The sequence below is a fragment of the Aedes albopictus genome, chromosome 2 (genome assembly GCF_035046485.1).
Source record: "Aedes albopictus strain Foshan chromosome 2, AalbF5, whole genome shotgun sequence".
Lineage (NCBI taxonomy): Eukaryota > Metazoa > Arthropoda > Insecta > Diptera > Culicidae > Aedes > Aedes albopictus.
The window spans coordinates 265326786-265340646 of record NC_085137.1 but is presented as its reverse complement, the minus strand read 5'-3'; the positions used below and the strand labels follow the sequence as shown (position 1 = coordinate 265340646).

Sequence of the window (13861 nt, the reverse complement as noted above, 5' to 3'; positions counted from 1 at the left end):
CGCTGTTCACTACCATCGCCCTCTGACACGTCTGCGTGGTGCCCTTACCAGGAAGTGTATCCTCGAGAAGTGTTCAACATCTACGCCATCGGCTTTCCGGCACGTCTCCGTGGTCGCAAACCAGGACGTGTATTCCAAGAGGATCACTGTTGCCACCTGGCCAACCGACACGTTGCCGTGGTCCAGCACCACAACATGTTTCGCTTCGAGAAAGTGATCTACTACCTATACCAACGCAAATCTTCCGTGTATTTCCGGCACGTCTCAACCGAGCAGAAGTGCAAACCAGGACGTGTATTCCCAATTGGACCCTCGTTGGTCACTATCGCCGTCCGATCTTCCGACACGTCGCCGCATTCTCTTAACCACAACGTAAATCTCCGTGCTCTACCACCACCAATTTTCCGACAAGTTCCGAGGTACTTGTACCTGGACGTGTAGCGCCCCAAAGAGAAGGATTTCGTTGATCGCAATATCCGCCTGGATAACCGACACGTCAGTGTGCTATCGAGACATTTACCACCAAAGAAAAGTTGTATCGCCGTCTGATACCAATCCCCGACACGTTTGCTGGCTCCAAGTCCGAACGTCAATCGTAGCGCAACTATCCGACAGTATCAGCTCGTGTAGTCCCACTGAGGAAGGAATCTACAGACCACGATTGAGATCCCCGTTTTCACTGATAGTCGAAGAGGGTGCTCTACAGCGACAACTCTTCGACTCGACACATTTACGAACTAACAGCGTGAACGTGCACCGATCTGGAATGTGTAATGTGTAAACAGGTTTAGATGTGCCTAGGTGAAAGCTGTTGTAATGTTGTCAGCCGTTCAAATTGTCCATGTTCAAACCCACTTGACCTAAAAACAATCTTTAATTTTGCCCTGAAGATGAGTGAATAAACGCTCGAAACGTCGGCTATAATTAAAACCGTTGTTTTATAAGTAACCCGATGACCGAAAACGCGCCTGTAATTGCTAATTAGTTCTAGAGGAGGCCCTACGAGAGCAAGAGGAAGTATACATCGACTTTGAGGAGCGATACAATCATCTCCGCTCGATCATTGGTGACTTGTTGAACGCTCATGACACGCATCCCGCTACAAACCAATATTCACCTTTGCAACCTCCGATCCTCACCGTTATTGACAACTACAGATCGGACTGGCGAAAGCTTTATATCCCAGCATTTGCAGAGATTTGGGTTGTCAACACGCACGCCTGGAAATTTACAGGAGGACCTAGAATTGCCGAGCCACGAAATGTCGAATTTCCTAGTGCAGGAGAACTGTGAGTTTACCCCGCAGTGTTTGCAATTCTCATCCAATCAGAACCTGACGAGCTCGCAATCACGAACAGAGTACCTTAACCAATCGCCTAAGAAGGATACTTGAGACCAGGAACCGAAGAACAACCTGTCCGTTCCAAGGAATGTGTTTCACCAATCCCAGAGTATGAAGTGCAGTTCTAAGTCCCAAGCCGCTCTTAGTTCGATATCCTATAACTTAGCTGATTCTTCCGAAACCGAAATTCGACAACCCGCAGACACCGACAAAGAGCTAAGGCAACCGATCAACGACATCGCAACTACTCAGCCGATCAACGCCTTTGTAAAGGTAGCCAACCAGCCAAGACAACGTAAAACATCGACTTCGCCGATCAAGAAAGAGTTGAAAGCTCTTTCCGACCCTGCTGAGCAATGTCCTGCAGTTTTTCCAAGTGTCGCCCCAAAACCAAGCCCAAACGACGAGAGTAGAGTATCCGCTCAACAAATGACTCACAGCAGTTGCATGACAAACTTGAGAACGATTCCGAGAGAAAGATTCGGTCCAACCGCCAGCAAGTTGTTCCGATATCGAACCTGTGAGACTCCATACAACATTTCGCCTATTACAGCTCGACCTTCCGAATGCTTGAGGAGCACGCAATGAAAAATTTTACCGACAAGCCGATTGAAACCCGAACAGGATCAGAGAATGTCCATACCGACGACATCCCTTCAGACGCCTCTTTCCGCCCAGCGAAATTAGTAAAATACAGCCACATCGAGGATTTTACTTACAACCGACCCACTAGAACCAGCAATACGACAGAGTTACCACATCGTTACTTCCAATCCAGGAACCGCCTACCCAAGAGACAGATCGTTGAGTGTAGGCAGCTTCCTACATCATCTGGGAAGGGAGAGATCAGATCCACGATCGGTCTTGATCGGGATACGAGTCCTACAAAATATCCCTAAAGAGTGGTGGGTAGAGATCGGTTCAACTTCGGAATATTTATCCGTGACGAATGGAAGGGAGAGATCGGATCTGTATTCGTTAAACTTCGGAATATTTATCCGTGATGAATGGAAAGGAGAGATCGGATTCATATTCGTTCAACTTCGGAATATTTATTCGTGACGCATGGAAGGGAGAGATCGGATCTGTATTCGTTAAACTTCGGAATATTTATCCGTGATGAATGGAAATGAGAGATCGAATCTATATTTTTTTTAACTTCGGAATATTTATCCGAGAAATATGATGGGGAGTATTCTAGTTCAACCCCTAACCATAAAAAAATCTCCACTACAAATAAAATTTTTTTGGACCCATTCACTATTAACACAAAGTGGTGGGGATAAGATCTTATCCGCGATGTACATGAAGTTTCCCAATGGATTGATTCGTACTCAAACATATGAAGAATATGTCTCGTACTAAAATTCGTTCGAGCACCCCTGTAGTACAAATACTCATCATCACAGTTGTACTGATTGTTCCCTACCCCCTGAAACATATGCCATGTCCCATAAGAGGTATTCTCTTCTAAAGGGAAGAACAACCAGAAAACCCAAGACGGACTGTCGCTTGCAACACGCATTGCGATAATTTCTCCAAACATAAACAACTTTCAGCTAAACGCCAAACTATCGGTGATCGTTTTAGAGGAAGAGTGTTTATAAATATTGACGCATATGGTGTATGCAGAGCTTTCTCCCCTTGAACTTGAAAAGTATTCAAAGTCAGGGCTATATGTGGCTTGTTATGCTCGCAGTGGCGAGTGGAACTAAGCAAAATCGATTCAATGCTAATTCAGGCCAAACATTTCAATAGGTCCTATCTGCATTTGAGAGGCTCTCTTTGTTCACTTTCTCTTTCAATTATTGCAATGTAATGGTACATTTTTCAACTATTTTTGCAGTACAAATCAAAAGACGATTGTTTTGACCATCGTTCGATGCAAGGAGACAATCATAATACAAATAAACAGCTGATATATTAATGGAAGAGAGGGAAACCAAAGAGAGCCTCTCTTTTGCAGATAGGACTTTTAGACATGTTTGGCCTGAATTGATTGATCCAAAGTAAATTTGGACATTCAAAAACACTCAACTACTGCTTATGATCAAATATGCTGACGAACCAACTTGTAACAAACTGCCTTTTTACAATGGGCAGTTTGTTGCAGTAGTGTTCAGTAGTAAGTGTATTCAGAGGAAGTAAAGTGAAGTACAGTGATTAGCAGAAAACAGTGTGTTAATTCTTTCCATATGTCCCGAGAAATACAGTCCACCCGACCCGACCGGAGTTGGCCACGGTTAACGCGCCAACAATACTTATACTACATTCTAACATGTTTCTGAACATGAAAAATTCACTACACGCTGTTGCAATTGAATTGGCTAGCTACAAAGAGGGTAAAGCATCAATGATCAGCAAAAGCTACAGATAACAAAGGCTAATATCAAAAGGTTATTTTAGTAATCATCTTCAAAATCAAAACAATCAAGCAGCAAAGGACACAAGCCACAGCAGCAACAACAGCTATAGTAAAGATAGTCATCATTGTCGAGAGGCTAAATGCAACATATCCACACAGACAAACAGACGTAACACTTCGAACATTTTCCGATTCAAATCATAGTCACGAAAACATATTCGCCCAATGCTAAAAGGCCTATGTTTGGCCGACCACCAACTAGGTGGCGGTAGTGAGCGTGTCAAACTCGAACAAAAATGATGCGAGCGCCACGGTTGGGCAGTTGGCCAACTATCAAATTTTGAAAAAGACCGTTCAATCGGTGTACGATGTGAATTATCAGAGTGTTACGTCTGTTTGTCTGTGATATCCACCTTATCGAACAGCAACAAGGGTTCAGGGTCCACAATACAACAACAACAGCAGCAACAGTAAGATTTGGAGGGAACGTATTTTTCATCATTGTCATCGCTACTTATTTCCGTAGGAGGTTTGGTGGACAGTTTCCGTAGAAGTACATACTGTAACTCATGAAATGACTGTCTGAAGTCTCGTCGTTGATTTTTTTGCGCTTATCGTTGAAGTACGATATTTAATTTGACTTTTAGGAATGAAGCAAGGATATAATAGGATCGGTAACATGGAGTTGCTTTTTTATCCTTATTCTTTATTTAAAAGGCTCATGCGCCCAAAAGCATACGGAGCCAACATCATTTTTTTTTATTCAAATTCAAATCTTAGGAAAGATTAGTAATAATATGCTGTTTTGGACGATTTTTGTCCGATGAAATTCCCTTTTTCTTTGAATGATCATCAACGCAGAATTGGCTGTCATCCAAAGAAGCCTGACTTGCACGCTCGATAGTTGCAAACTTCAAACAGTTCAAGCACTTCTATCAATTAAGATGTAATAGACACAGTGTTTCAAGGCCAATTCAACTGTAACTACAAGTTGTTTACACTCTAGCACACATTCCCTTCAGAAACTTTGTTCGTTGTGGGTCAAAAAAATGTGTTTTTCAGCAGAATATTTTCAGTTCCCTATTTTAAAAGAATTGCAGTTTCATTCGAATCATGAACCATCAAGTCTGGTCGATCGGTTATTTGGGGTGGAAACAGTCTTCACTCAAAGTAAGAGCGCTTCTTGTAAAATTCTGTTTATTTGACTGTCGTTAATTAAACTTCTGTGTCAGATGTCAATTTCTTGATTTGCTTCGGCTGCCAAGCCATGTGGAAATTTCACTGTTGAAAATGCTTTGATAACCATGAAATTCTACATCCACGACGTGTGAAGCGCTCCCTGCATGATCAGAGGCCATCTAAAACTCACACACAGGAATGTGATATCTTTTCTGAAATTCACAGAAGTCCTTTTTCTTTTTAATAAACTATTTTGAATTTAACACTTATCTGAACAATTCTCTTTTCATTAGTCACCTTAACATTCCTAAGTTTAATTATGGCACTTTCCTCTCTCACAACGTCGGTTTTCACTTTCGTGAATATTTAACAAGATCAGAGGGACTGTACATCTTTCTGTTCACTATTCTAACGTTTACACTGAACCTTTGCACCGATTTTACAGGACTGCACTCTTCCACCGATTCTATTCAACTCTCGTCTCTAACTCCCAGTGCTGTACTGTCCCGTTCTGATAGACGATTAACCGAATACTGAACAACTCACTGTCTGACTGCCCCTGACCGATGCAAAAGCCTCAGTATTTAAAGCCTAAATTCCTAAACAATGCCCAAACCGTTTGGGCGTGTCTAAACTCCTCGACACCAAAATGTAAAAGCTAAAAGTTAAAAACCTAGAACTCTACCTATCCTACTCGTCATCATTATGATTACCATCATTCTCGTCTTGAAAAAGTTATGGTTCTTCCATCTTGGGCGTATCCCAAACCCTACCAAGTATCTTAACATCAAAGTTTAGATTTCCTGACCACGCCTGACTTGGGCGTGTTCAAACAAAACCTACTGAGAATCTTAACACCCAAGCCTAGATTTCCTAACCACGCATTGCGTTAAAACAATTATCTGAAGTCGCTCGAATCCGAAGTCGAATAGACTGCTACACTTGTACATCCGCACAAGCCCGTGCACAACGGAGGGGTTTTGGGCATTGGCGGAGCCAGCCTTTTCGTTTTTCTTACTCACTCTCCTAAACATGCACGAGAAAGAGCGACATGAAATAGGAGGCATGCTGCCCCCTCTTCTATCTTTCTCCATCTCGTGTGTGTTTAAGAGAGTGAGAGAGAAAAAAAGCAAATGCTGGCTCCGCCAATGGTTTTGGGGGTTAAACCCCTCCCATTGGCGGTCTTCCATACATTGGGCGCCCCTTCGCCTTTTGCCAAACTAAAGAAAAAAAAACCCTTGTCGCCTTTTCTGTACACAGGTCTGCACGCCTGACTTGAGCGTGTCCGAAAAAAAAAAACTACTGAGAATGTAATCAGTTTCGTACCTTTTAATTCCGCCCTATGTTGCTTATCCTTTGACAGATACGCGTATTTCGACTACCACTTGTAATCTTCCTCAGTGTCAGTTATCCACAGTGGATAACTGACACTGAGGAAGGTTACAAGTGGTAGTCGAAATACGCGTATCTGTCAAAGGATAAGCAACATAGGGCGGAATTAAAAGGTACGAAACTGATTACACTCATTCAAAGAGGGTATTCTGCTTAGAGGGTTCGAAAAGTCGGTACAAGATCTACTGAGAATGTTAACACCAAGGCCTATATTTCCCTACCACGCCTGCCTTGGGCGTGTTCGAAAAAAAAAACCTAATAAGAATCTTAATACCCAAGCCGAAATCTCCTAGCCCCGCCTCACTTGGGCGTACCCAAGGCTTGGGTGTGTCCAAAATTGAACCCAACCATCGTCATCTTCATTATCATCATCATCTTCATCGTCATCATCATCACCATCATCATCATCATCATCTTCATCGTCTTCATCGTCATCATCATCATCGGAAATTGGCACAAAATTCTCCAGAACAAAGCACCCGCCTTGTTATTGAAGCGTACCTTTTTGGGCACAGTGAACCCTAGCCGCGTCCCGGCCACGGATGTTGATTGAAATTATATCCAAACATTTTTTTAAGTTTACTTGAGTTTAAACAACTCAAGCCGAGCCACCTGTGTCCCAGCGCGATCAACACGATGTCGCGGTTTCAAATTTCGAGCTCACCTGGAGTTCAAAACAAACCCAGCCACGGCACCTGAGTCCGAACGCAATCACGGTGTCTCGGTTTCAACACATTCTTTCGGGGTTCACCTGAGTTCAAAACAAAAGAAGTCAGGCCGCCTGAGACCTGGGAGGGGACCCGTCAGGTGCTAGTGCAAAAACGAAACCATTTGCCTGTCAAAAAGACCACTTTGACAAAAGCAGCGTTGCATCCCGTTACGTTCGTTTACAAGAGGGCACCTTGTTGTTAAGTTTGCCGTGTTGCTAGTTACTGGTTTTTCAAACCTCGTATTGTTGACAATTGTTAAACATCAAAACTAATCATTTTCACACTTTCTGTGCTGTTTTTATTCCTCAACTTGACAGAGTGAAATGAAGTACAAAACGATAAATTGTGGACGCAGTAATATGCAACATCATCATTTTTATTAATTTTCGAACAATCTAAAGGTTTGCTGGCAGTGCACTTAAGTACATAATTTCCAGACTACACCAAAAATGTGTAACACTTACACAATCACAAAATCAGCTCCTTCGTCCGCAAAATCGTGAAATTCGCAAAAAAATTTGTACGGAAGGTTTCCTAGTGACCTTGGTAAACAAAAAAATATCGAAATTTTGCATCTAGAAGCGTGTACGGTCTGTTTTTTTTTAAATGTGTAACTGTTACACATTTTTGTGTGGTCTGGAAATTATGCACTTATGAGTAGGCCTTACACGTTTTAGGTACTGAGCGGTTTTAGCGTGCTCGAAACAAAATAGCTTAAGAAAAATAGTCAATTTTTTTTATTGATTTGCATATGAATATTATTGGCAACACTTGAGCAACCCCTATATGAAGTCTAACAAAAATAATAGGAGGGCTTTTACCAGACAGCTGTCATGTCCCATCTTAGCCTGAGACTACACTGAACGAAAACCCCCGCCGCACAAAGAATGATTCTTCATTCAATGAGGTGCAAATCTTCAGAATTCGAATTTTGAATGATTACAGTTCAGAATGATTTTTCTCCCTCCTACAGGATGAAAATCATCCTGTTATCATATTAGAATTGACACAGATAATGAACGATTTATCGCTTGGGGTTTGTTGTGACTGATTATCACCACAAAAACATCTGAAAGCTTTTTTCTCTATATTCCATACCGAAAATCATTCAATTCTAGATCAACATGTCATTCTTCAAAACCAATATGGCGAATATTGATAGTTTGTATAAAAATTATTTCGCTTGTTTCTTGGTTCCGGACTAACCCGCAGGAGGAGGGAATATACAAGTGTTGTGATTAAAACATCACGCAAGGTAAGAATGAATCATTTTAGGATAATTCAAGAATTTTATAAACATTATTGATCGAAAAATTGATATTTTTCTACAGGAAATATGCGTCCAAAATCACATCCTGAGATATGGCTGGATCCAATGGACCTAGGGTTCCAAGTACATATTTTTTAAAAATGTTTAAAAAACTAAGTAATAAAGTGATAAAATCTGTTCGAAATTGATGTTTTGATTATTTATTTTAATTTATAAAATTTGTACTGCATGAGAACACCCCACACTAAATTAACTCAGGAAAATAATGATAATCATTGTTTTATCCACTCCCTAAGAAGTAATGACAATCATCTTTTTTTCGAGGGGGAAACATTCATATTGTTTTTATTTTGAAGGAAGCTCAATCGGATGAAAATCATCCAAATCTTGTCGGAAAAAAGGGAAAGGGCACGGATGAAGCAAAAATTATTCAATTTATTAGGGGGGTTTTCGTTCAGTGTAAACGCTATCAATACGGTGTCTCAATTTCAAAACATTCTTCCGGGGTTCACCTGAGTTCAAAACAAATCAAGTGCAAAACAAACCCAGCCAGGCCACCTCAGGCCAAACGCGAAAAATCGCGGTTTTCGAAACATTCTTTCGGGGTTCATCTGAGTTCAACCAAAAAGAGAATTCAGGCAGGCGAAACCAATACATCGCACATAAGAAATCGTAAAAGATTTAATAAAAAAAACTTTTACAAACTTTGGTCAAACAGTGATCCTCACTAGTGACCCAGAAAAGAAACTTGGAATTAGGTCACCCCCAAGCGATCACATGATGTAGGTCAGGAATTTCAACTCGCCACCGATATAGCGTGGTATTCATTTTTTTTTAAAGAAAAGAAATTGAATGCACCCCGTATATCTTGATACAGGTGCGTCGGGAATTTAGGATATTGCACGTGCCCGGAAGCAGGCCCCTTAAGGTACTCCTTTGCGGCCTGGAAGAGTATACCCCAGAGGCAATCATGCAGAAGCTGAAGGTGCACAACCTGAAGCCTCTAAACGTTTTTACCATCCGGCGTGGGGAAGGCAAACCACCAACGGTACCAGCCCTACCTGGTCCACCTCGAGTCCACTACTCTGAAGGAACTCCGGAACATGAAGGCTTTGTTCCAGATCATCATCGGGTGGGACAAGTTCCGCCAGAGAAAACGCCAGGTAATCCAGTGCGGCAATTGCCTCGCCTACGGACGTGGTACCAAGACACATGCAACCGCGGAGTGGCAAGTGCGCTGGACCACACATAACACAGTCATGCGACTCGATGGATGAAGGAATGGACCCAAAGTGTGCGAACTGCGGGGGCAAGCACGAGGGCAACAGCCGCGTATACCTAAAACAACGGAATTCCTGAAGATCCGCAGGAAAGCCTTCACGAAGTACCAGCACGGCCCAGAATGTCCATCATCGCGGCGACGGAGGAATACTTCCTCCGGCTTCCCTACAAGTAACAAACCTTCCACCGGTGAATGTGAACCATCAACGCGGGACAAATCAGCCAACCTCTTTCATCCAGCATCGCTTCGTGGCAACCACCACCACATCGCCTGAGCGAAACCGAATCCCTCCACCTGGCGGGGGAATTTAGGCAGACGTCCCACCGCTCATCCAATGAACGACGGTTCTCTCTACCGCCCGGAGGTAGTCACTGAACTTACCATGAGCTTGTTCGACCGGCTGGGATCATGCCAGTCAAAACAAGAACAAATGGCGGTTCAATCCTTCCTCGCAAAGTATGGGCCCTGAGGAAGGAATACGAATCGGAAATTGGAACGCACGCTCTGTAAAAGTGAGCAGCACAAGATCGACGTCAGAGTCGTCACCGAAACCCGATTCAACGCAGCAACCAACTTTTCGCTGGTCAACTACGTCATGACCCGTTTGGATCACCAGCACTTCAGTGGTGGTGGTTTTTATATAGAGTGAGGTAATCTGTTGATGTTAAACACCGTAGAAAAACCTCATTCTGCCACTACATTACCTTGCCTCCGCGGTACGCCCGTTAGGGATGACTTTGTGGAAGTGAGACCGTGCTTGCTAAACTTCAGCTACCACGTATATCTGTCCTCTAGGGAGCCAACTCGACTAACTATTATTCGGCCCACCATTTCCTCTGGAGATGAAGCACGATTGCGGATACCGTGGCCGTTACGACGTTCCACTTCTCCACCCCGGCACACATCCGTTCAACTATGTATGTCGTTGGGAGTAGTATCCTTACCGCATACCAATCACATGCTCCGTAAAGCGCGGACATTCGTCGCGCACCTCTCGTTCCTTTTTCCTCGTAGCACTCAACATCCTCGGCCAGCATCATGCCCGCTAGCACGCATGCCACGTCTTTCGAGATGGTGCGGTATGCACTGGCACATTAGCCTGTGCGTGCTTTCTAGTCGCTCCACATTCCGCTTCACTTTGAGCGCATTCGACCATGCAGCAGCGCTACACCGTAGTATGGGCACCGCTACTGATGCGAGCAGCTTTCGCTTACTCGAGGCAACTGCTGAGCTATTTGACATCACCCTTGATAATGCCGTAACCGCCACGTTCGCCCTTTTACAGGCATACTCGACATGACTACAGAAGTTCAAATTGTCGTCGACCATGACTTCAAGATGCCTCAGTGAGCGCTTGGACTCGATCGAGCACCCGCCCCACACTGCACATTGGGCAAAATCAAGCCCAAAGGTGGAAAAAATTAATAACTTTCTTAATACAAGACATGTGAGCATCAATGGCTTATTCGAAAGCAAATTTACTCAAGAATTGGTTTGTGGATGATTCATGTATGGACAACTTCTCTGAAGCGAGTCATAGCACCCGTTTTACCCCAGTTCCCCCTAAAATTTGTGAATTTCTGTTATTTTACGGCCCTTGTTATGATTTGAATGATTATTTCGCTGGGATACCATCGCCCCACTCCCATTGAGTAACGTTACATACAAAAAGTTATTAAAATGTTGGAATTTTAGGGTGTTGTGGGGTCAATTAGGCAATGGTATATTTTCAAGGTAGAAATTCATTTTATGTTTTTATTTATGATTTTTTACAAGACAATAACTAAATAAATGATCGAACACACATGGTTTATTCCTAAAGAAACCATTTTTGGCGAGTTTGATCTCAAATTATTGGTTATATTTAAGTTTTCCCGCATTCAAATATGAGTAGTTCCCATCCTTATACCACCGATTCCAAACATTTCCAAACAATGAGCCATTGCTTATATACTCCAAAAATATCCTAAATGTTGTTTGCGCATAGCCCCATAGACGGGAGGTGACGGCATCATATAGTTTTAGAGCTTAGTTTACCCAAACTCCCCTATAAACTTATTTTTTTATTGCTTTTAAATTAAAACAACTTTAACTTGAAACTTCTATGCATGATATGAGTTAATATTGATGAAGAGCCAATCAGTAATATCTCTGCATCCTATGAAATTTGGAAATTTAGGGCACAACCCCATTGTGAAAAAAACATTCAAAAAGCTTGAATGACCATATAAGTTGATAAATAGCTTGTTTGGCAGATAATTTCTATACGAATGATTCTTGTACTTACGACATTGCTTCAGCGGGGTGTAAAGCCTGTTTCACCCAAATTTCCCTAAAAGTATATGCGTTAAATTGTTCCATTGCAGTTAATATAATATATCATTCATATTATAACATTCTGATTCCAATGAGTATGCATGAAAGATGATATAAATAGGACGTTTGGGGGATAATGGGGCAAAATATGCTGCTGTTTATTTCTCAAAATTTTGATATTGAAGATGAAGAAATTTATAATCAATACGTGAAAGAATATTTAAAATCCATGTCCCACACTTCCATTATTCACCATTCCAAGCATTTCATGGTGAAGAGCTGTAGCGTGAATTTGAGAATATGCAAACTGCTGCTTGCCGATAGACTTTATGGGGGTTATAGTAACACATTGTAGTAAAATGTCTCCAAAATGCATTCGATATATTTTTGTTAACGAAATAGCAACTTAATCATCAAATAGGTATTTATTTGGTTTGCTATACACTAATAATATGACAGTCTTATTCCACTTAGCCAAGTACACTACCCGTCATAAGTATACACTCAAAAAATGTATTACAACAATATTGTATCGCATTTACTCACCATGATATCTCCAATACCTTACAAAGATGCTGTCTTCATCAACGTTATTCAGAAGCCCAAAGGCAACAACTTTTCTGAAAGCGGTTTTTTGTAGGTGTTCTGGTTTTAGAGATATTCACTTCGATAGGGTGATTCAATACTATTGCAATACTTTTTGTGAGTCTCTATTGTTCGCTAACGAAGATCAGTTATGGATATGGTCAATGCAAAAGAAAAGTTTAGTAATTAATCAAGTTCAATTGCACAAAAAACCAAACTTTTCAGGTTAGATATAAATTCCTTAAGATGTTGGTATTGACTTGATTTTTTTGTATTCGGCTAGATACTTTGCTGTACGTACTGTGCAAAATCGGACACCCTGTCAAAAAGTCTTGCACCCTACATTACATACACTCAATTCTTTCTTTGCACGGGTTGTTTTTCGACATACCTCATACAATTTTTAATCAATCCACATTAAAATTGACGGCCAGTACTATCCGTATACGAAAAATCAAGTCAATATGTTGATACACACATCAATTTTGAGGAAATGCAGTCGTTCATTTGACATTATGTCAAGGGAATTTCAATAATGCCAAACCCTGAACCGACAAAAAAATCGAACCCATCACTCTCAGCATGGTTTTGTTCAATACTCGCGCGTTAAGCGCTTCGGCTATATGTGTTCTACCTGTGCATCAATCAGTCATTAATGAACTCGTATGGATATTACCTTTCAAACAAGTTATTTGTCAACTTATATGGTCATTTTGATTGTTTTTTTTTTCATTTAACCCAATTGTGCCCTAAATTTCCAAATTTCATAGGATGCAATGATATTACTGGTTAGCTCTTCATCAATATTAACTCATATCATGCATAGAAGTTTCAAGTTAAAGTTGTTTTAATTTAAAAGCAATAAAAAAAAGTTTATAGGGGAGTTTGGGTAAACTAAGCTCTAAAACTATATGATGCCGTCACCTCCGGTCTATGGGGCTATGCGCAAACAACATTTAGGATATTTTTGGAGTATATAAGCAATGGCTCATCGTTTGGAAATGTTTGGAATCGGTGGTATAAGGATGGGAACTACTCATATTTGAATGCGGGAGAACTTAAATATAACCAATAATTTGAGATCAAACTCGCCAAAAATGGTTTCTTTAGGAATAAACCATGTGTGTTCGATCATTTATTTAGTTATTGCCATGTAAAAAATCATAAATAAAAATATAAAATGAATTTCTACCTTGAAAATATACCATTGCCTAATTGACCCCACAACACCCTAAAATTCCAACATTTTAATAACTTTTTGTATGTAACGTTACTCAATGGGAGTGGGGCGATGGTATCCCAGCGAAATAATCATTCAAATCATAACAAGTGCCGTAAAATAACAGAAATTCACAAATTTTAGGGGGAACTGGGGTAAAACGGGTGCTATGACTCGCTTCAGAGAAGTTGTCCGTACATG

General features: G+C 41.3%; 1 protein-coding gene across 9 annotated transcripts in view; it reads left to right on the top strand.

Annotated features, from left to right (window-relative positions):
- LOC109407097 (neuronal acetylcholine receptor subunit alpha-7) overlaps positions 1–13861 on the top strand; it is a 349591-nt gene that overhangs the window by 306984 nt on the left and 28746 nt on the right. Inside the window, exon 12 of one of the 9 annotated variants that reach the window (XM_062851755.1) lies at positions 8107–11993. The exons of the other annotated variants lie outside the window; for them this stretch is intronic. Coding sequence (XP_062707739.1) covers positions 8107–8230 — 124 coding nt within the window. The 3' untranslated portion in view covers positions 8231–11993. Of the gene's footprint in view, positions 1–8106; positions 11994–13861 lie in introns of those variants that run through there. 9 annotated transcript variants of the gene reach the window in all.